General features: G+C 51.6%; 3 protein-coding genes and 1 long non-coding RNA gene across 6 annotated transcripts in view; 3 read left to right on the forward strand and 1 right to left on the reverse strand.

Annotated features, from left to right (window-relative positions):
- Positions 1 to 14,797, forward strand: part of GPC1 (glypican 1) — a 162,908-nt gene extending 148,111 nt beyond the window's left edge. Inside the window, exons 4-9 of the mRNA XM_031605023.2 lie at positions 3,856 to 4,021; positions 7,800 to 7,930; positions 10,165 to 10,284; positions 10,826 to 10,959; positions 11,667 to 11,842; positions 12,303 to 14,797. Coding sequence (XP_031460883.1) covers positions 3,856 to 4,021; positions 7,800 to 7,930; positions 10,165 to 10,284; positions 10,826 to 10,959; positions 11,667 to 11,842; positions 12,303 to 12,520 — 945 coding nt within the window. The 3' untranslated portion in view covers positions 12,521 to 14,797. The remainder of the gene's footprint in view (positions 1 to 3,855; positions 4,022 to 7,799; positions 7,931 to 10,164; positions 10,285 to 10,825; positions 10,960 to 11,666; positions 11,843 to 12,302) is intronic.
- LOC116236403 (uncharacterized) lies at positions 14,554 to 16,202 on the reverse strand. Of its 3 annotated transcripts, XR_016469526.1 has the most exons (4): positions 16,094 to 16,202; positions 15,144 to 15,328; positions 14,809 to 14,858; positions 14,572 to 14,642 (listed from the first exon to the last, which is right to left on the reverse strand). It is a non-coding gene; the product is annotated as an uncharacterized LOC116236403 (long non-coding RNA). The 3 variants fall into 3 exon arrangements; XR_016469525.1 differs by lacking the exon at positions 14,809 to 14,858 and having other exon boundaries at positions 14,554 to 14,642; positions 16,094 to 16,189; XR_004168540.2 differs by lacking the exon at positions 14,809 to 14,858 and having other exon boundaries at positions 14,554 to 14,642; positions 15,144 to 15,293; positions 16,094 to 16,177.
- Positions 16,164 to 19,031, forward strand: LOC116236400 (coiled-coil domain-containing protein 81-like). Its single transcript, XM_031605024.2, has 8 exons — positions 16,164 to 16,443; positions 16,679 to 16,740; positions 16,998 to 17,151; positions 17,523 to 17,779; positions 18,019 to 18,104; positions 18,413 to 18,504; positions 18,619 to 18,737; positions 18,852 to 19,031. Exons 1-8 carry the CDS (start codon positions 16,278 to 16,280, stop codon positions 18,930 to 18,932), a joined length of 1,017 nt encoding a protein of 338 aa, XP_031460884.1. The 5' UTR covers positions 16,164 to 16,277; the 3' UTR covers positions 18,933 to 19,031.
- A 620-nt stretch (positions 19,032 to 19,651) lies between these two features.
- On the forward strand, positions 19,652 to 21,462 carry DUSP28 (dual specificity phosphatase 28). The gene is made up of 2 exons (XM_031605025.2): positions 19,652 to 20,262; positions 21,323 to 21,462. The coding sequence occupies exons 1-2, from the start codon at positions 19,852 to 19,854 to the stop codon at positions 21,449 to 21,451; spliced, it is 540 nt and encodes a 179-aa protein (XP_031460885.1). The 5' UTR covers positions 19,652 to 19,851; the 3' UTR covers positions 21,452 to 21,462.
- The last annotated feature ends 20 nt before the right edge of the window (positions 21,463 to 21,482 follow it).

Consider the following 21,482-nt stretch of genomic DNA (forward strand, 5'->3'; position numbering starts at 1 on the left):
CCTATGATCACAGTGCTTTGAGGATCCTTCCTCGGAGAGACCGTGAAGATGAAACGTGAAAATAAAAGGTGCACAAGGATAGCAGCAAACTGCAGATCTGCTGTGTTTTCTCACAGCGGCGGTGCAAAGAGCTGCCCTGACCTGCAGGCTTTAAGAAAGCATCACTTGGCTCGGAAATGTGAGCTGTGTGACAGTGCTGGTTTAACTGGTGATGCTGGGGCTTAAAACGGCCATCCAGACAGTAAGACGTTCAGAGCGGAAAAATATACCTGTGAATATATGCAGGCCCAATCTGATGTACATTTGACACAGGCATTTTGTCCTCATCTCAGGGATCCCCGCGCGCTGTCAGGTCCTGCAGTGCCCTGCTGTCCTTGCGCCAACTGGAGGGGCAGGCAGGAGGCAGGGCCTGAGCTGCTCCGAGCAGGGAGCTCTTGGGGAACTCCAGAGCAGAGACAGCCCGCAGAACTGCAGTGCCTCGGCCAGGCCTTACGGACTGGCCTGGCCTTTCCCTTCCTCAGCTGGCCTCCTGTTCCCAGAGCCCTCCCTGCACCTCCCCTGGCTCCCAGGGGCGCAAAGCACAGATGGCTCACAGCAGCCTGGGGATGAACGTGCAGGAGGAGCAGGGATAGGAACAGAGCAGCGAGAGCTCCACTTGTTCTGTTGGTGTTAAATGCCTTTCAGATGCACTTAAAGGCCCCCGAACGCCAAGGAGCCCCATCACATTGCAGCTAGGCTGTAGGTTCTCATTTGCTTTCAAGGGAGGCTTCAAAAGGAGAAAGGATTTGGGTGGAGTGGTTTTTGTTTTTTTCCTTTCCCTTGATCTAAGCCAACATTTCAAAGGCAGCATCTGTAGCTTGGCTGCAGGGTGTGGGTGCAGAGCAGCCAGGGACCTCTGAGCAGGCACACACATCTGTGCTGTGGGGCCAGACCTGCTGCACACACTGTCCCATAGGAGTTCGGTGCTGCTCTGCCAGATGCCTGTGGCTTCCTACAGCTCAGCCTTCCTCCAGAGCTGGGCAGGGGAGGAGGGTCATCAAAGATGCCCTCAACCCCCTGGATGTTACAATGCAGAGCTTATCGCAGTTACCGGCGCCTCTTCGTCACTAGTCCCCACAACCGTGCTCTTTGCATCCCAAACTTAGTTCTTTGGACTTTCCAGACAATTCTGTCAAAAATAATTGGCTTGCACTATGGAGACTGGAGCCCACGGCATGTCCACACTCAGGTGCCTTCAGTTCCCACATGCCTGGGCAGGACAGCCTCGTGTGCCTGAGCTGCTCTTCCCATTCCATGCTCTGCCTCCCCCATGTCTTCATTTTAGAAGTTCATTCTGAACTCATGCTTTAGATAATCAGATAGCTTTGTTCTCCCTGCACATGTCTTAATGCAGGCAGATGGAATGGGTGACTGTTTATCCTTCAACTCCTGCATTTCTGTGAGTCTTTGCTTTGGAAGCATATTAATGAGCTGCTTGGCAGGAGCCTTCTTGGTTAGAAGCCTTGTAGGCTGAATGTTTTCTAAATTGTCTGGGGTGGTTGCAAGGAACCCAGCTTGGGACTAATCCCCCAGCCCATCCTCTCAGCAAATCGCTTGCAAAAGTCATTAATTTTACTGTAATTGATTTAAACATTGCTCAGGAGGGGGGAAAATTGAGGGAAACAAATACCGGTCTGAATGCCGAGAACTACGTGTGCTCTCAGTTCTCCCTCGTATTATCTCCACGTGTGCTCATTCCCCGCTGGCCCCTCTGCGGGCGCTGGTGTCTCACAGCACGCGGTCAGTCCCAGCTGCACTGCGCTGCCCTGAGCCCTGCAGACCCGTCAGCTCCCCTCCCGCTCCCGACACGCACACAGGAGGCTGTTTTCTGCTCTGGCCAAGTGCTTGCCTCCAGCAATTGGCAGCTGGCTGGGTGGCTCCATCAGCCGTGCATGGGCACATCAGGCTTTGGAAAGCAGCCATGGAAAAGCACAGAGCTCGGCTGCTGATGCAAGGCGCAGTCACGGGATAATACCTGACGACAGCCTCCTTGCAGTGTCAGTGCTGGTGGTGGCACGGGGCTTTGTGTGCCGCAGCCACCTGTTCCCGTTACATTAGCTCATTGCTGCTCCAATCAGCTACTGCATCTCCAGCTGTAGAGTAGCTTTAATTAAAATGATTCATTGCTCAAGACCAAGTTGTCCCCCACTTGGGGTATTTTTTAGAAGATAACATTTTTTCCTTATCGCTTCATCACTGGATTTGCACTTTCAAGGACAGCTCCCACTGATGTCGCTGGGATCAGAACAGAGTATGCAGATTTTAACTGAGCAGTGACATAGAAATAAAGTATTTTTAGGTTGGGCTTGGCTTTGTTTGGCATGTTTATTTATACCCCTGGAAGCTGAATGAGGAGTGCCTTGGCTCTGAGCCACATCTCTCAGTAATATTCTTTTTTTGGGTCCTGGGTAAACGGCTTCTCCAATGCATCGTGCATTTCTTCTTGACATCTTTATGCAGTTTCTATGTCACTGAGCTAAGGCAGGACTATAGGTGCCATTAAAGCTAAAGTCAAGTCTCCATGTCAGCATGGGGAATCAAGGGCATTACACAGCCGATGCAGCTGAAAATTGCATCTCTGTAAGGTGAGCTCTGGTACCTGTGTTCCAAGCTGTGCGATGCTTGGTAAGCGTGAAGTGTTTGCTTCAGCAAGGACTAAGGAGGTGTTGGAAGGACTCTGTTCCTGCATGTGCTCCCAGACCGCCAGCAGGACAGTGCAGGATCAGTGCCCTGCAGGGAGGAGCTCTGGGGGCCTTCCCTCTGCTCTGTGCAGAAGCCCAGAGCCAGGCTGGGTGGGACAGTGGGGAGCTGAGCTCTGCCAAGTGAAATGGGCATAGAACGCTCTGTGACATTGCTCCTTCGCCCTCTTGTTCCTCTGCTTTCTGCTCATCTCTGCAGTCTGCCTGTGCAAAGGGAGCACTGCTGCAAACGGGTGGTGTGGATAATTCCTTGGAGAAAAGGAGAGGAGCCTACTCTCTTCCTTAGAGAAAATCAATATTCTCTCTGGTAGGAGACTGAATGCTTGGCCCCTGCCAGGCTCAGGTTGGTGCATGGAGATGCCAACTGCAGGTCCAAGGGCAGGCTGCAGGGCGTGAGCAAGCAGTGATTGCCACCTCACTGGGCACTGAGCATCCCATGGCTGTCCGCCTGCAGGGAGAGCCACCTGCAAGAGTGACAGAGTGGCATTATGGCAACTCCATGCTCCTGCTTTCAAAGCAAAGTAGCCCGGCTTCCAGCACTCCAAAAGGCCACACAGTGCCACCAGTCACCAGGCCAGGGGTGTGCATAGCTGTGTCTGAGGGATTTGTTGTCTTAAGGCCAGAAGTGAATCTTTCTTTTCAGAATTTCTTCTTCCTTCAGAAGAAATGTACAAGACTGTATTCAAGGTATTTTTCACTATCAGTGAAGAGATGAGGGGCAAGTCTCAGGGCTGCAGCAGCAGCTGGAGGGTCAGGCATTTTCGGTTTGTTTCCCTCTGGAGCAGTGACAACTGCGTGGTACTAGCCAAGGCTTACATCCAGACACTTGATATTTCTTTTTGTAAATGATTTTGAAAGAATGATTAGAGAATTGGAAATGGATGCAAGCAAAGAAGGAGAGGGGAGGATGCACTTAGTGACAAGAGAGGGGAGCAGTGAGCTCCATCAGCACCTCCATGGGGACCTCTGTGCTGCAGAGGCTGGGGCCCTGCATGGCATCCCTGCGCTCTGCCTCATGGGATGGTTTGGTTTAAGGTGGCACAGCCACCTGCCTTTCAGGGCATGCCGAGGGGCCAGACCCACTCAACTGCCCGTGTTTCTGACTCTGTCTCCCCAGGTGTCCCTCAGCCACGAATGCACCCGCGCTGTCATGAAGCTGATGTACTGCCCGCACTGCCGGGGCATGGCCAGCGTGAGGCCGTGCAGCAACTACTGCCTGAACGTGGTGAAGGGCTGCCTGGCCAACCAAGCTGACCTGAACACCGAGTGGAAGTACCTGATGGGTAAGGTGGCTCCTCACTGCCTCATGGCACCTTGCGAACTCTCTGAGTCCTTTGGAGAGTACAGAAGGGACCACTGGAAGAGCTGAAAGAGGCTCTTTAACACCACTATTTCTCTGCCTGCGATCCGAAGTCTAGAATCTATTGCAGGATGTTCTTCTGGGCTTTAATACCATTAGAAAGTGCTACTGGGCAGGCTAACAGAGGGTTCGGGTGTTTCCATCTTCCCCATCCTCACCTGGTGCTGCCCACACATTGCATTTGTGTCATCTGTCCTCTCCTCCCAAGGGCTGAGGCTTAGGGACAGGTTCTGCTGCTTCATCCACACTGCAGCATGTGTGAGCACATGGGAATCCCTGGCAGCCCTCCCTGGAACATGGTCTAGAAACATGAAGCCATAAACTTTTTCCATGGGTGGAGAGCAAAGGGATCAGAATTGCATACTTCTGAATGGAAAGCAAATACATGGGAGGGAGAGGTTACAGGTCACATGAGGAATGGGAAAATTAGGCTTGTATTTAAACTGAGAAGAGAGCTCATCTCACTTTTTCACTCATTTCACATTTTCATTTTTTCACTCAGCTAAGACGGTGGGTACTTCTTAAAGTGGGCTGTATGTGTGTAGAGGTGTCCATTTCCTTGAGCTGAAAGCCAGAAGTATCACTGCAGTGATATGGTCTGCTACCCTGTGCAACGCAGAGCAGAGAGCTTCTACCAGGCAGTTCTGTAGGCAGTTCTGCATCGCCCAGTCAGACCTGGGCATCTCTTGTAGGACGTCGTGTATCATTCCGCTGTTTCTCCAGAGGCTGTGGCCACTGGTTGGAATGTGAACAGCTGCTGAGAGTGGCTTGCAGTGTGACTGAGAGTGTGGTGTAAGGCTGGTTAGGGCCAGCATTTGGAAAATAGTGTGAGGGTGTTACAGCTTAGCCTCTCCCCTGCTGCAGTCTGTCAGGCGAGGCTGCTTGCATTAGGAAAGCTCTCCACTTCTCTTTGGATGCCCAGAAAGCTCCTGTTTCTCTCCCAGGTTGTACATTTTGGTTGGAGTGCTAACATCAAAAACCCCACTGCAGTGTAGCCTCCCTCTCAGGGGGCACTGCCAAATAAGGATCTCAGTGCTGCACTCAGAGGCTGGTGCTCAGAGAGTGCATTGGCCAGCTGCCTGCCTCTTGCCAGGAGCTAACGAACCGAGTGGCGGTGTGCTGTGGCTAATTGGATGTACTTGCCATTGGCAGCCTGCTACAGAAGAGGGGGGGGAATATTCCCTTCCCCAAGGGTTTACACCAGGGTTTTGATGAAGCTTTGTCCTCTCTGACCACAGCAAGCCAACTGTTAGCTGTCACTGCTCTCCTGGCAGGGTGACTGCCCAGCTCCTGAAAGGTCAGCACGCTGCTCCCACGGCTTGACAGGATTGCATTCTGCAGTTATTGAGGGTTCCTCTTGGCCAAGAGACACTGATCTTGTCAGGAGGTGTTGGCTGGGAGGAAACTGGAGCTTTCTTTAAATTGTGGCTGTATGTTTTACTGCCAGAGGTCATCGTTTGATCAAGGGCTGGAGCAAAACATGCAGGAAGAGGCAGAAGTTCCCTGGCATTGTCCATGCTTTACCTTTAAGCCCTTCCATGTAGCTGGAGAGGACTTGGTGACAACAGAGTTTCTCTTTCAGTTTGACAAATCAGAGTAAGTCAAACTAAAGATATTTATAGAAAGTGGTCAAATATAACTTATCACTAATTTGGGGATGCAGACTTTGATCTAAATATCTCCATCTCAACATTTGTGCATCTGCAGGCTATAATTGCCTGAAAATGTAGTCTTGTAGATGACACTGCAACCCCTCAGTGGCAGCAAAGATGAACTGCAAGCTCTCTGATGTTACAGGAGATGTTATTTCCCAGAAAACAAAAACATTATCGACTCATATGGCATGTTTAGCTTTAGAAATCAGTGCTAACTCTCTGTTAGCCTGCCCAGTAGCACTTTTTAATGGTATTAAATCAGGACTGCGGGAAAAAAGAGCACATGAACTCAGAAATGCAGCCCCTGTTTCCATTCTTGCTCAAGCTAATGAGCAAAACCTTTATATTTTTTTAAGTGCTGAAAGTAAATACATAACATTTCCAGGCTGTGACTGTGCACACTGTTAAATCCTATAGTACAGACCAGAGCACAGGCTGTGAGCTGTGTGAACATGATCTGGTATCTTCTGTGGATTTGTGCTATCCCCTTCTAGTACTTTTCCAGGTTGGTCATTCTGTGGAAGCAGTCAGGACCTGAACATTAACCATGCAGTAGCAAAGAGAACATATTTTTGAGGGCTGTGCATGCATTAACAGCAGTGGGCTCAGGATCAGGCCATCCTTGTTAACATAATGCTTCCACTGTGGACATAGTGCCTCTGCACAACATCTACAGGACCTCGTGGAAAACATTTGGGGCCTTCCTGCCGAGTCCTACTGCTTTACTCAGACAAGGGATTGAATGCATGTTTGAAGTGATGGTGGTCCCCATTTGTGCCCCTGCCTCTGTGCAGCTTAGTGCTTTAAAGCAGTATCACAGGTGGCACTACATGCTATGGGATGGTGTAGGAAGAAGGACGTGTTCTACTGATGCCCTGTTGAACTGCTGGGCACAACTCTCTTGGTGGTTTCCTTGCTTATGAATATCAGCAGAATGAACGTGTGCTGAATAAGCTTTCTGCAACATCACACCATCTGCTGTGACAGTCTCCTGCCAGCCTGATGGAGAAGGTATTAAGATCTAGGATAAAAATCACTGCTAAAGAATGAGTTCATTTACGAAAGATGTGGTTTTTCAGCCTAGACCCTGGGATTTGACCCTCTGTGCAGAGAAGGAAAATCAACATGAAGCCATCACAGGTGTTTTCTTCCATATGGAGAAGCTGCAGAGACATGAAGTACTTTCTGTTCTAGATGAGTGAGGGCCACCCCTGCTCTCTGCCACATCTCTTGTCCTGCCAGGAAGCATTTGGTGTGTCCTGGGGAATGCAAGACCACACGGGAGCCATCTGAGGTCTCAAGAAGCTGCCAAGTCCTTAAATTCTGATGAGGCTTACACATGGCCTGGCTTTCAGGATACTGGAACAGAAATGATAGAAAACTGAGGCAGCAGCAGCTCAGCAGTAGCTTTTTTGACTGACAAGTCAGCCCTAGTTACAATCCTAATTTAGGCGTTTGAGACCTGTCCAAAGCTCCTGCTTAACTCTGGCTGGACACCAAGCCTTCCTCTGTGTAGCATTTTCCAGTGCCCCATGACCTGTGTGCAGACAGTCTGTCTTTGCTTCAGACCCACAGAGTGCTGAAAATCTTCTCCATAGGCAGAGGCTATTTTTTTGGTAAGCCAAGCACAGACCCAAAACACCCATGCTGGCAGGCACCTCCAGGTCAGGCAGGAGCACTTGGAGAACAGAGCTTTTCAAGATAAGGGGAACTGAGAGCAACAGGCATGCCCTCAGTCACACTCAGTCCCACTGAGCAGTTTAATTGTGGGCTTCACAGCCTGCTCTTTTGCCTTTAGTACATGGTATTTCCTTTTTCTTGCTCTTTCACTGCCACAGAAGCTGTTGCTCCCATCCTTCGGCACTCCATCCACCCTTTAGACAGCTGTGCCATTCTGGAGGAAAATGAGCATAGTTTGAACAGCAGTGAAAATGGAGAGAGATCCTCCAGCAAGTCTTCCAAGAGGCCAACTGTGTATCCCACCCAGCATGAGCAGAGCTTTAACAAGCTTTGTCTGATGAAAGGATGTCTCTGTTATTTTACCAGATGCCCTGGTTGCTGTGGCTGATCGGATTGACGGACCGTACAATGTAGACACAGTAATAGGGACTATTCACATGAGGATCTCTGAAGCTATTTCTAACTTACAAGAAAACAAAGATTCAATCACAGCCAAGGTAAGAGCATGTGCCTGGGCCTGAGGATACACCATGTGTAATTGCCTAGATCAAATGTTTTTTGTTGTTGAATTGAGTAAAGGAGATGAAAGAAGAGAGATGATGCACACTCTTTTAATGATAGGAAAGCACTGTCTTAGGCAGACAAAAACCTTCTCAGGTATTTCCAAATGCTCTTCTGCCACAGCCAGCTTTCCTTAGGTAGAGACACGCGGGTGGGACTGCATGTGCAATGATTGTGGGCGACAGGGTGTATTTGCTGTCAGGTGTCTCTGAAGAGCCTTGAACTATTCTGACTGAGCTGGGGCATTTAGAGGAAGTGCACAGTCCTTCTTACAGTAGCAACAGAAGGCAGCTGCTTCAGCCTGCCTTGGGATGATGATCTGTGATAGAAACACCATTCTATCAGGCTGTCTGTGGGACAGAGCTGCAGTTTAGCAGTCCATCTGGAGGGGCTCTCCTGATGTCCACCTGTCTTTCAAGAAATGTATTATGAATATTTTTTTTTCTGGTGGTCTTCTATGTTTTTCTGTATTTATCCAATTAATCACAATCACTTCTATAGCTGCAGGTGAGAGAGCCTCCAGGGTTTCTGATTCTGCCCAGGCGTTCCCTGAGCCCTGCAGCTATCCCGCAGTTAGGGCTAAGATGCAGATGAAAGGTGTGTGGCAGGCCCTAACTGGATCTTGGAGAGGAGAAGGAAGAAAAGTATTGCTTAACCAAGCAGGAATTCACTAGCACAAGTCACAGCACTAATGGGAGTGTGTATCCAAGTACTCTTTTAGGTTTATTTTCTAACATGAAAGACTATATTCTTTCTCTCAGTGTTAGGTTGGAAGAAATTGTACGCATAAAAGTAAGTCCATGATGGCATCATCTGAAAAGAAGGATGTTTCCAAGGGACATATAGAATGTCTGGTAAAATCAAAAGAGATTAAATAGTCTAGTATAGTCTAGTGTTGTTTTTCCAGTGTTTGACTGGAAAAACAAAACTTACTTGATAAAGTTCTCAGTAAGATCTAGTGGCCAGGAGAATGTGGCACTGGTAGCGGATGTTTGGAGCTGCATATTACTGCAGCTGCAAGCTCTGGTTTGAGCGCAGCACAGTGATGTGGTGGAGTATCACTGTCAGATGAATCACAGAATCATAGAACTGCTCAGGTTGGAAAAGACCTTAAAGATCATCAAGTCCAACTGCAATCTGACCACACTACCCTAACTCTAACAGCCCTCTGCTAAATCACGTCCCTTAGCACCACATCCAGACGGTTTTTAAACACATCCAGGGATGGTGACTCAACCACCTCCCTGGGGAGCCTATTCCAGTGCTTAACAACCCTTTCTGTAAAGAAGTTTTTCCTGATATCCAAACTAAACCTCCCCTGGCACAACTTAAGGCCATTTCCCCTCGTCCTGTCACGTGTCACCAGTGAGAAGAGACCAATCCCTCTTGCTGCAATCACCTTTCAGGTATTTGAAGAGAGCAATAAGGTCTCCCCTCAGCCTCCTCTTCCCCAGACTAAACAGCCCCAGTTCCTTTAGTAGCTCCTCGTAGGGCATATCCTTGAAGCCCAGGCCTAGTCCAGTCTGCTGCCTTCCCTCAGCTACAAAGGCTGCCTGGCTGGTAGGTAGGTGACAGGAACAGGAAATACCCAAAGTTAGAAGATAAATCTGCCTAGCATCCTCATTTGGCCTTGAAACATCCAACCTGACAGCTCTTGAGATATCCACTCACTTAGTGCTCTCCTGGTCGGAGGGTAATCATTTGCTGGAGTGTGTTTGCCCATCATGGGAGTCATTGGGGTAGTCCCCCCTCTGTTTATTGTTCTTATCAGGGAAGCTGTAGTTACAAAGCCCCCATCACTGATGTAGTGACTGTGAGCAATTCCCATCTTATTCTTCTCAGACTTCCCAGAATTTTATTTTTAAATCATAATAGGGGCAGATAAAATTGCTAGCTGTAATTTAATATCAACATTAGTGACTCATCCAAAAACATTCTAATTTTGTGTTTGTGCTGAGCATTTTGCATGGTAGCAGTAATCAAAAACAGTTACAGTATGTTGAAAACGAGTCTTGGAACAAGAGTAACCTGACCAGAAACTAAACCAGACTCTGGGAGATCTTGCAATTGGGAAAGATACACATATTAAGAAAAAAATAACTTGTGGAGTCCAAATGAATTAAGGAAATAGTATCAAAGCATGGCATAGAGAATTTGGTTTGTTTTTCAGGTTTTCCAAGGCTGTGGAAATCCCAAAATCAGCACAAAAGGCTCCAGCAGTGAGGACAAGAAGAGGCGGGGGAAGGTCACATTAGAAGCCAAATACTCTGCAGTGTCACTGGAGATGCTGGTGAGTTTGCCTCCACAGCTGCTCTGCTGCTGGTGCACCAGGCTGGCCATGTGTGCACAGTGCATCCAGCCAGGGCAGTGGGACGTGAGGTCCCTGTCTCTGGGGTGGGCAATCTCTGTGTTCCTGGCACCTGAGACTTTGTTGTTCCATGAGCACGTGTTCCTCTGTGGAGGTTTTGGACTCTGTAGATGATGGACTGCATGATGTGCTCATGGCCTGGCATTTCAGAGGCCCTACAGTCCTCTGTCCCACCCTAACAGACCTCTGCTGGTTCCCACTGAGGTTGCTTCCCAGCATTGCCCTTATCTTCCAGTAAAGGATCTTCTCCTTGTCATCCCCACAGTACCAGAACAATCATTAGCATGTATTCTTCAGCCCTGAGAGCTTGGGTTGAGGGTTGGTCTTCAGGGGAAAGTTGGTGACACTTCCTTTCTGCATAAATTCAGACTGTATGATGGTAAGAGGAAAAAGTCAGAGTCCTTTCCACAGCCCTGGGATGACCCAGAGCTGTTCTGGCCCTGAGCATCATCTTTGTTCATAGGTTTTGGATGCCAAAGGGAATCTGACAGCTCTCAAGTCTTACTGGGTCACCCTGCCCGGAGTCCTGTGCAGCAAAAAAGTAATGGCCAGCTCAGCAGCGGATGACAAGTGTTGGAATGGGATGACCAAGGGCAGGTATGGAGAGGGTCATGGTGCCAGGAGAGCACTGCTGTAGGGTGGTGGGAGTGGTAGGGCTTAATAAAAGGCAGTTACGCTTCATCAGCCACCTCTGCTCACTCAGACTGAGGGGAACGGTCTGCCCCTGTTCAGAGAAACGCTGCTTTTCCTCTGAAACCGGTGCCTGGGAATTTCAATCCTGTTGTTGTTCTGCTGCAGCAGTAACAGCAGTAGGTGCTCCTCAGCATCCTGTATGGACAGAGTTTTTCCACAGTGAGTGGAACATCGCTGTAGCTCTATGGGTACCAGCCTGAGAGAAATCTCTCAGCCTTGCACATGGCCCTAGAGCAGCAAACCTCTTCCCACACTGGGCTAGTGATGCTGCACCTCCCAGAAGCTGAGGTGGCCTGAGGATGAGCCCCAGACTCTGATTCTGACCGTGACAGCAGAGCTTGGCCATCCCTAGAGCCACCTATGTCAATACAAGAGCCTTCCTGCACAGGCTGTGCCCCCTGCATCCTTGGTGTGGCCATCTGCAGAGCCCCTGCTGCTCGGCATCTTGCAGGCACAGGCACTCTTTCCCTGCCTGGGGCTATTCAACAACCCAACACCACTGACCATGCTTCTCTGCGCTTCAGAGAGGCTGCACTGTCACTGGTATCTGTACTGGGGAGAGCTGAGCTTAGCTGGGGGTAGTTGTGTAAGCCTGTCACCTTCCTTCACAGTTACCTGCCTGAAGTGATGGGGGATGGCTTAGCTAATCAGATTAACAACCCAGAGGTGGAGGTGGACATCACCAAGCCAGATATGACCATTCGCCAGCAAATCATGCAGCTGAAGATCATGACAAACCGGCTGGGCAACGCCAACATCGGGAATGATGTGGATTTCCAAGATGCGAGTGAGTAGCAGAGCTGGGCTGGGGCTGTGCATTTGGCCTTGCAGCACAGTGGGGTGGTGGTCACCTGGTTTTTGCCTACAGGCTGCAGAGGCTCTGTTCAGGTGCACCCAACCTGCTGCAGGATGCTCAGGGGCTGCTCTGCTTTTGGCCTAGAGCTGAAAACTCAGGTGCTTTCCCCAGCTCCAGCCCAGCCTGGCTGATGGGGCAGCTGTTCCTATGTTCCTATGGCTGCTGCAGCAGCAGGTGGTTGAGTTTGTTGGGGATCAGCTCCTGGCTTGCATTCCCATAGTGGGGGACATAGCTGGTGGCCAGGCTCTGCAGGATTGCGGCTGGGGAGTCCAAATGAATCAATAACTGTCTGCTCTCAGCAGGCGCATCCTCTGTCCCTGCCAGGGAACAACAGGAAGGCAGGGTGGGCACCCCAAGGCAGGCTGTGCTCACCCCTCTTGTCTCTGCACAGGTGACGACATGAGCGGCTCAGGCAGTGGTGACAGCTGTCCTGACGACGTCTGTGGCAAAAGACTTTCTAAGAGCCCCAGCACCAGACAGCCAGAAACGCATGCTATCCCAAAGCAGTCCGGACGCGGCGTCATTGGGGCCAGCAGCAGATCTTTGCCTTCTGCCTTCCTCCTCTTCCTTTCGGGGGCTTCCATTGCCGCGCAGCACTTGTGGCGGTAACTCAGCAGGACAGCCAGGAAAGAGACTGCGGCCGAGGGCTTCACTTTGCCAAAACCAACCAACAAAAGGACAGACGTACTTCACCTTGGCAAAAAAAAAAAGAAAAAAAAGAAAAAAAAAGGGAAAAGGAAAAAAAAAAAATAGAGGGAGGAGATAAAGGTTTCGGTTGTTCGCTATTTCTGGCAGTGCTCGAGCTGTTTTCTTCTTTCTTGGTCTCTTCCCCAATGCTGGGCCCTTCTTTCCATACCTCATTGTTTTACTTTTGTTATTGCCACAAAACTGGCTTGTAGGGCTGAACTGAGCCCTCGCAGAGAGGCTTCCTGGCAGCCCCTCCAGGGGCAGCTCTCGTACCGCCTGCAGCGGAATATGCAATTCCCCTGATCTTGTTACCCAGCCGCCGGCCAGAGCGCTGCATAACGTGCTGCTGCTGGGCTGAGAGCAACGTGGGGAGACCGAGCGCGCCTGCACTGTGCAGGCACTGCATTCAGGGGCTCCTCCAAGGTTTCCCTCTGTACTGCTGAACCAGGCAGAGGTGGCCCTTCACTTCCATCTGTGTGCACGGGAGTGTGAGCAGATGTGGTGGGTTGAACTGAAACGATTTGGCAGTGACTGTTGGACCCAAAAATGTAGAACTCCCTTTTTCTTTGGAAAGGTCACAAATGGGTTTCTTGACTAGAGCTCGTAGCTGATGACGTTTTTAAATGTAGGGCTCCTACATCTAAGTGACTGGGAATGAGTGTTAGGGGTTGGGTTTGGGGTATTTTTTCTTTGCATGCTAGTTGGAAAGCCATTTTTTACCCAAGTAATAATGGTCCAATTTCTACCTGCAGTGCAGTACCATAAAAGGTAACAGAGAGATGAAAGTATGCACAGTAGGATTTCTTACTGGACAGATAGTTGTGCTGCCTCTGCCTCGTCTGGCTCCAGCCATGGGTATGAATGCCTTTTTTTTTTTTTTTCTTTTTATTATTAGAAAGACCAGGGGCTGTGTACTGATGAGAGCACTGTGACTGCTTGTGAGAGCTCACACGGGCACACGCAGCATCACCCCCTACCTTAGGGCCGCGCTCTGCTGGCAGTCAGCCTGTGGCAGTTGGCTGTGCCCAAAACTTGTTTTTAACATGTAGCAGTTTGTAAAGAGAGGATCGGAACATAAGCAAGGCAGTGCTAACAGCTGGTGCAGAGCTCGTCCCTTTGCAGGCAGAGCTGCAGGTCCGGGGCTGGGCAGGGGGTGCCTGGTGCTGGGTGGCAGTGTGGGGGTGTGGGCTGCTGTGCCCTTCCTGCCCAGTGCTCCTGGCAGTGCTGTGAGGCTCAGCCGTGTACAGCCATGGATAAACAATAGCCATGGGCTTACACAGGTTTACTTAGCTCTGGAAGTGCAGAAGAGCTCCTGTCGTTTTTTTTTTTCCTTTAACTAGAATTGCCAACACAAATGTAGCCTTCAGTTACGTAGATTTCCACAACTGCAGAAAGTTTCAAAGCAAAGCAAAAGGGGAAAAGGCACTAAAACATTGCAGCCGCTTCAAAGAAGGGTTGTGTTGGAGCTTTAAAAACAAGTGCTGAGGATCCGTGCTTTGTGTAGTAGAGCTTCGGAAGGAGTCTTCATCATTTCCAGCTCCATGAAGTGAGTGTTTGCTGTCAGCCTCTCACACTAACCAGCTCCCTCTGGGCTCTGAGAGGAGCACACTTTAACCAAGAGTTCAGCGTGTCCCATTAATGCTTTAACAGTTAGATAGTCCACACTCTCAGCTCTGGTACAACAATAACATAGCAGGAGCAGTTAACCCTTTGAGGGTGAGAGTGGTGTTGGGTCTGTTTGGAAGGGCCTCGTCCTCAGGGTGCGGAGCTGTGGTCTATAGAGGTGTATCAATGAAGTCTCCTGTCTTTGTAAAAGGGAGAACCAGAAATAGCAGATTCCCAAAGGTCTGTGTCCTTCAGCCTGCTTTTCTGTGCCATAACACGTATGTTACGTTCTAACTTAGGGTGAGGTCCCCACGGGCTGAGTGCAGCTGCTCACCATTTGCAGATGACAAACTGCCTGTTTTTTCCAGTGGGTTGGGAGGGGCTAAGGCAGAGCAAATATCTCACGGCCACCTTTGCTTTAAAACAGATGCATTTCTATCTGCAGGAGACAGAATTATTTCACTTACTGGCATAGCTGGACAGTTACCTATTTCTTTCTGTTACCAAGGTACTTGTAACTCTCTTGCACTGTTTATCTAAAAAGTTAAAACATGTTCTTTGAATCCTTGTATAAATAAAAAGGCTGGAGACAAATCTGTACTTACGGGGCACTTTGATTACTTCTCCATTTCTGCTGAGTTTGGTTTCTTCCTCCCTTTTAAGGCAGAGGTAAAGGCCAGTTCAGTAGTCCTGAGGGATGACCCTCAGTCATGGGTTTCCCTCACCAGCAATGCCATGTAACTTGGTAAAACAAGAGCTAGGGTTTTATGGGTGCAGTGTATGTGCAAACCAGACATAGTGACTGCAGGTCACCAAAGCAGGTATTCTGAACATTCTCATAGAAAGGCACAAAAAGTCACTGCATAACAACACAGAATCAGAAATGCCCTTGGTGTGTCACAGCCAAGTGTTGGGCTCATTATCTACAGTGGCCATGTACCAGTGCAGCCGTTGGCAGAGCACAGAAGTGGAGCTGAACGCAGGGCCGCCGCAGGGATGTGGATGTGCCGTCCCAAGCGAGTGCTGGAGTCTGAATGATTTAGCAGAAAGATCTGTGCTTCTGCTCTGCACCTTCCCCTCCTAGAAGTGGCTGGATGCAGGGTCAAGGCAACATATCAGAAGCAGCTATTGAAGTGTCAGAGCGAGACTTCGTAACTGGAAACTACAAAATTTACCTGCCTAGATGCAAATATCACTTTCATCTAATACAATGAGTGATCCCTCTAACTGAGTAGGTATTTATTCAGCTCAGTGTCCTGCAGTTACAGCTGTCTAGGTGCCACGTGCACAGATTTTATAAGTATGGGCAAATGTGGAGATAGTGCTCTTCTGCTGGAGTTATTTGCAGAGCAATCATGTCCTCTGCCTCCTCTGTGCCTGATGATAACTTTAAATAACAGTGACTTGCAGCTCTGCGTGGATTAAAACCATCTGCAAACACCTCTGTTGGTCTGTAAATACACTGCACACCATACACCTCCAAACTAACTCTACAACATTGCGAAGTGTGCAGTGGGAAGGGATAGCACTCCTGCCATGACAGACCCACTGCAGGGCAACTGCCTGCAGATACCATCCCCTGGAGCCCCGCTGACCATCCGCAGCCCCACAGTGAGGTACCCCAGTGCAGGAGCCGTGCCATCTGCTAATGCTGAAGTGAGCGGTCCCAGCCCTGCACTGTCAGCCCCACAAACACAGAGCAACCACCAGGCTGCTGCTGCCATTGGCTTGGTGGAGAGTTCTTAGCCCTCAAGGAAAGGTCACAGCTTTGGTACCGAGCAGCCACAGCTCAGTGGGAAAGGTGGGAAGAGTGGGAAGAAAACCCTGCAGCAGCACAAGAGCTGCAGAAGCTCTGTGAGCTGTGGGGCACAGCACCGGGCTGCTCTGTACCTGGGTCCCCACGTCCAGCAGCAGCCATCACAGGCTCACCGCTCCCACCAGACAGGCACAGGGCGGGGGACGTGTGGTGCCCCCAGATGGAAGGGGACCGGGCCCTGCCAAGGCAACAAGGGGCCCTGTTGTGTCACGGCTTCCGCACCAACCCGGGCAGCCCCTGACGGCACAGCACTGCACTATGGGGAGCGGACACAGGGAGGCAGGGTGCTACTGCTGTGGTTCCCGAGTGCGCTCCCCGCTGTCTCTCCCTGTGGGCAAACACCATGCCAGGGGAACATGGCCACGGAAAGTCTTTTGGGACGCTGGCTGGGGGGGCCCTATGGTGCCGCCCTTCACTGCCGCAGGTAAGGCTCTCTGCAGGCACCTGCAAGAGCATGTCTGTAACCTGCTGGTGCTGTGTTGCCATGCCAGGCTCCCGGCAGACTTCCCACGCAGCCCAGTGCCACAAGGGCATGACTCAGTGCTGCACCCCGCACTGGGATGTCTCTTTGTGAGGGACGGCCGTGTCCCTGCACATGGCCAGGGTGGGCTGCAGGGCTGCGGGTGCAGATCGTGACCTGGCCTTCACTTGCTGCCCAGTGAGAGCCGCCGTCTGGAACACCGTGGCTGCCCATGTTCGCCAGCAGCTCCTGCAGCACAAGGTGGGCTTGCACCCTTCTCTCCCCCAACCAGGATCTGCCCCTGCCAACAGGGTCCTCAGCCCAGGAGACCCGACCAAGGGAGAATAAAGCCTTATGCAAGTGTGGCCACATCTCCAAGCTGTTGGAAACCCCTTTGGATGCCGAGTCCCGTGGCATCCCATGGGAAGCAAGGGACTTGGCAGCTCCTTGCCCCCCCACTTCCAACAGGGCAGCCTCTGTCCTCACCTCGCTGCTCTGTTGGTCTCATCTGCCCATAGGGCATCCGTATTCCCACCCTTGGTTCCTTTGACACCATCCTCGAGCGGGTGCAGGTTGGAGATGGCCACCTGGCTGTGCAGAGACCTGTCTTCCACCTGGCCTGGAACCTCGCTGAAGGTCACCACCTGAAGGATGACAAGGCATACGTGCCAGGTGAGCTGTCCTCTGGACGTGTTCCTTGCAGTGCTGGGTGGTGCACATTCCCCACCGCGTGGCTGGGCAAGCAGACCTCTCACTTTCCTCTCCCAGGTTGGAGAGTAACTGATGCTGCTCACAACCAAGCTGCTCACTGCAGAGCAGGTCCCACAGTGGGCTTTGTGTGCCACACCAGCAGCAGCCAGCACCCCTGCAAACGTGCCCAGAGAGATCAGGTCCCGGGACCTGCAGGACCGCTGGCTCCAGATGCTGCTCAGCCCTGTGCCTGCTGCAGCGAGGCATCCTCAGGGCCCGGGGGCTGCAGCATGGCTGCAGCCTGCTGACGAGTGGCTGTGGAGCTGCCCCATCCCTTCTGTGTGGTTTTCCAGGCAACAAAGTACTGCAGCCGCTGCAGTACACTCAGATAGCCGCAGCCACCTTCGTGTCTCCAAAAAGAGTGGTGGGGTGCATCCAGGCCACCATGTCCCTCTTCTCTCGCTGCATCGCGCAGGGAAGGAACGTCGCACTCATCCTGAAGGATATTGGTATGCTCCTCATCGAAGGTGCCCAAGTGCAAATGAAATTCTACTGTGACTTCCTGGAAGTGATGGCAGGGGAAGACACCTTGAAAGAAGTTCTGTTGAGAGTAAGTGTTCAGGTTCTCCACAGTGGTGCCACTCCCTTTGCAGGCCAGCATCTGCAACCAGCCCTTGTTTTTGGCCAGCCCTGACCTGGGCAGCCCCTCAGGCTGGGCTCCAGCTCAGCAAACACCACTCCGTGCTCACACAGCGCCCACTCATTAGGATGGGCTGATGTGGACAGGAGCTCACCACAGAGCTCCCCTCTCCAGCCCTGCCGCCCCCCAGCTCTGTGCCTTTCTTGCAGGTCCCAGGGGTGCCGAGCTCAGCGATCCCTCACTCAGCAGCTCCTGCTTCCCTGACACGCTCAGGCTGCGTCATCGTCTTTCCAGAGTGAGTGTGGGTGCCCACAGCCCTGTTCTGACCCTGCTCGGGGCAGCTTCATTGGAAGGCGCTGCTCCCAGTGCCCACTTAACACTAGGCTGTGGGAGGGGGCTGCTTCACACACCCCTGGCACGCAGCCTCCGCTGGGGCAGAGCTCATTGTACACATGCAGGGCTGCTGGCTGTGCTGCTGTGTGCTGCCAGGCCCAGGGTGGCCCTGGGGCTGCTTGATGGATGGCTGAAGTGGCACTGGGAGCAAATGAGTTCTGGACAGGACCTGTGCTACTTCACGTCACACCAGTGCCTTCTTGCATGCAGGTTTGAAGTGCAGTGTGTTCATCACATGGCACTCGGGGGCACAAGGAAACCCATGAAAGGCAGGCAAGAGAAGGCAGCGCGGGACAAGGACGGTAATGTAGCAGCCAGCGCCCTTCCATGCTGGGGGGAACCAACCTGTTCACATCTGATAAGTAGAGCCCTGGCAGTGTTCACACGAAGGCTCCTAACCAACGCGCTGTGCACAGGGTGTGCCTGGAAGCAGGGCCAGAGGCCTGCAGGGAGGCGCCCTCAAGCAGCAGAGCCTCCTCCAGCTCAGCATGGCGCAGCCAGGAGCACAGTCCCGGGGGGCATTGCTGACTGCCAGGTGGGTGCTGTGTGCCTGGGATGTCTGGGCAGCACTATGGCTCTCTCAGCTGTCACTGGGCTGGGCAGTGTCATGGCTGCATTCCCCTGACACATTTTCTCCTTTCCAACCCAGGCCCCCAGGCTGAAAGGCACCTCCCTTGCCACGAGGGCCTTCCTGCAGCCAGGCACCCAGAGCCTGGGACGAAGGCAGTGACAGGATGAGGCGATCCAGCAGGCGGGTGGGATGCTCGGCCCTGTGCCCGTGCCAGCTGCTGCCCTCACAGTGGGGCTGGGGTCACTGGCATGCTGCTGTTGGCTGTGTGATGGCACGTGTGTGCAGGTTGGCTTCTTAGCTCTCTGCTATGAAATAAAAATATGCCTTTGCACCATGCATGCAGCCATGCAGTCTTACTTTCTGGTTTTCTACTTCATGCTAGTTCTACCAGCCCATGTCATCCCACTGCCATGATCCAGGCTCATCTTTGTGCCATCAGCAGATTTCAGCCTCGGGCTCCTGGCTGCCTCACCACTAGGCAGGGGTGTGCTCACAAGGCAAGGCAATGCTCAGTGTGGGGACACGGGGGCAGATCAACCCTGGCACCTCCTGTGCCCATCAGTGCTTGGCCGTGCACGGAAGCCCTGACCCTGCACCGGGAGGCAATGCCTCCACTGGGGGGTAACATACGCCTCCATGGGGGGTAACATCACCGCCACCAGGAGGTAACATCACCTCCACCAGGAGGTAACACCTCCACAGCTCCACAGCCACACCTGTGCTGATGTGCAGCAAGGGCTGTGCTGCTGCATCCAGCTGCACCTGGGGCAGTTTGGGTGCTCAGAGGAGTGTGGTGCCGGTGAGGGCCAAGGGATGCTGGTCTCAGCCCCACAAGGCACCGCTGGTGGCAGCAGCGTTCCCTGCTAGGAGGACTCTTACCTTTTTGTAAGGAACTGTTACAGGAATAGGGGCCGCACGCATCCAATTGTTTTGAACTCAACCTGACGCCGGGGTTTTAGCTTCGTAGGAACGCAGCTCTCGCAGCACAGCAGGCACTAGGACCCGCCTGCATCCCTCACCCTGAGCCTGCACGGAGGGACTAAATATAGCACAGCAGGGCTGCGGGCTGAAGCCGTCCATGCTGCTGGGAGGCGGCAGGCAGAGCGCTGCGGGTGCCGGGCACACCGCGCCCTCGGCCAGCAGCACTGCAGTGGGCAAAGTGACCGCCTCGCTGCTCATCAGCAACGCCAGGACGGCCTGCAACGCGGAGCTGCTCGCGCGAGAGGGGGTCACGTTCTGTGTGAATGTCACCAGGCAGCAGCCCTTCCCCAGCTTCCAGCAGGCCCGAGGCATGCGCGTGCCTGTGTTCGACGACCCGGCTGAGGACCTGTACCGCTATTTTGAGCGGTGCAGCGACGCCATAGAAGAAGCTGTCAGGAGCGGCGGGAAGTGCCTGGTGTACTGCAAGAACGGCCGCAGCAGATCCGCCGCTATCTGCACCGCGTACCTGATGAGACACAGAAACCTCCCGCTCAAGGACGCCTTCGAGGTACTGCATTTACACCCACAGTGACGCTCAGTTTTTGGGCACTGCATGCGATGCTTACAGGAGCAGTGGCTCAGGGTGGAGGTCAGGATAAAGAACGGGCAGGCATCGGCGTGGGGAGGTGGCGGAGTCACCATTCCTGGGGTGTTACGATCTGTGCGGATGTGGCACTGGGGTCAGCTGTTGGACTTGGTGATCTTACAGGTCTTTTCCAACCTCAGTGATTCTAGGATTTCTCACATCTCGCAGGTGCCTTGGTGCTCTCCCCTGTTTATGATCAATTATTTAGACACTCGATATTTGAATAAATTTCAACCATACTTTTTTTTTCACCCCCCACTTGGAAAAATAAATCTGCAATATCGGCTTTAGGGGACAAACAGACTTACAGATCCAAATAGGTTTTAAGCACTGGTAGCAACAGATGCATTCAGGGTTGTTTATGAACATTTCCCCTACCACTTGCTTATTCATGAGAAATGGAGCTAAAGACAGAGATGTGAAGCAGATCAGTGAAAATAAAAGGAGCATTTGCAGAAGTCATGTTGCAGGATTTGCTCTAAAGCTGTTGCGTGCATATCATCTGTGTGACAGCCTAATGTAGCAAAGAAACACCATCTGTTAGGCCTGCTAAACAGCTAGAGGCTAGCTAGCTACAAATAATAGCATCTCACCTTCATTAGGATGCTTGTCTAATAAATAGGACAAATAAACAGATGCTTCACAATCTTTCAGCCTTCACCCATTTGGTATATGTACACACACTGTGATGTCTGTAATACAGATAACTGCTCTGCTTTCAGACATGTGACCGAGTTTCACCGTCTTTGTAAGAGACATCCACATTTCCAGCAAACCCAACATCTCCTTTTCATGTCTTGTCCACGAATCCATTGCATAACAAGGAACATATGCAAGCACAGAGTGAGGTCATCAAAAACATCCATTTATTATTCCGTAACAAAATCAAAACCAAAATAAATCTTCTCAAAAGCCTAAGAAGAAGAAATCAGTTTGCATGATAACTTCCATTGCTTCTGTAACATCTCTCCTTTTTTCCTAGGCGGTGAAGGCTGCCAGACCAGTAGCAGAACCCAACACAGGGTTTTGGTCTCAGCTACAGAGATACGAAGAAGATCTGAAAATACCAAAGCAGTCTGATCTGCTAAGCAGAGAACTGAACTCACTTTAAAACACCTCCACACATTGGTGTATTTAAGCAG

The sequence above is a fragment of the Phasianus colchicus genome, chromosome 10 (assembly GCF_987193195.1).
Source record: "Phasianus colchicus chromosome 10, bPhaCol1.hap1.1, whole genome shotgun sequence".
In the NCBI taxonomy this organism is placed as follows: domain Eukaryota; kingdom Metazoa; phylum Chordata; class Aves; order Galliformes; family Phasianidae; genus Phasianus; species Phasianus colchicus.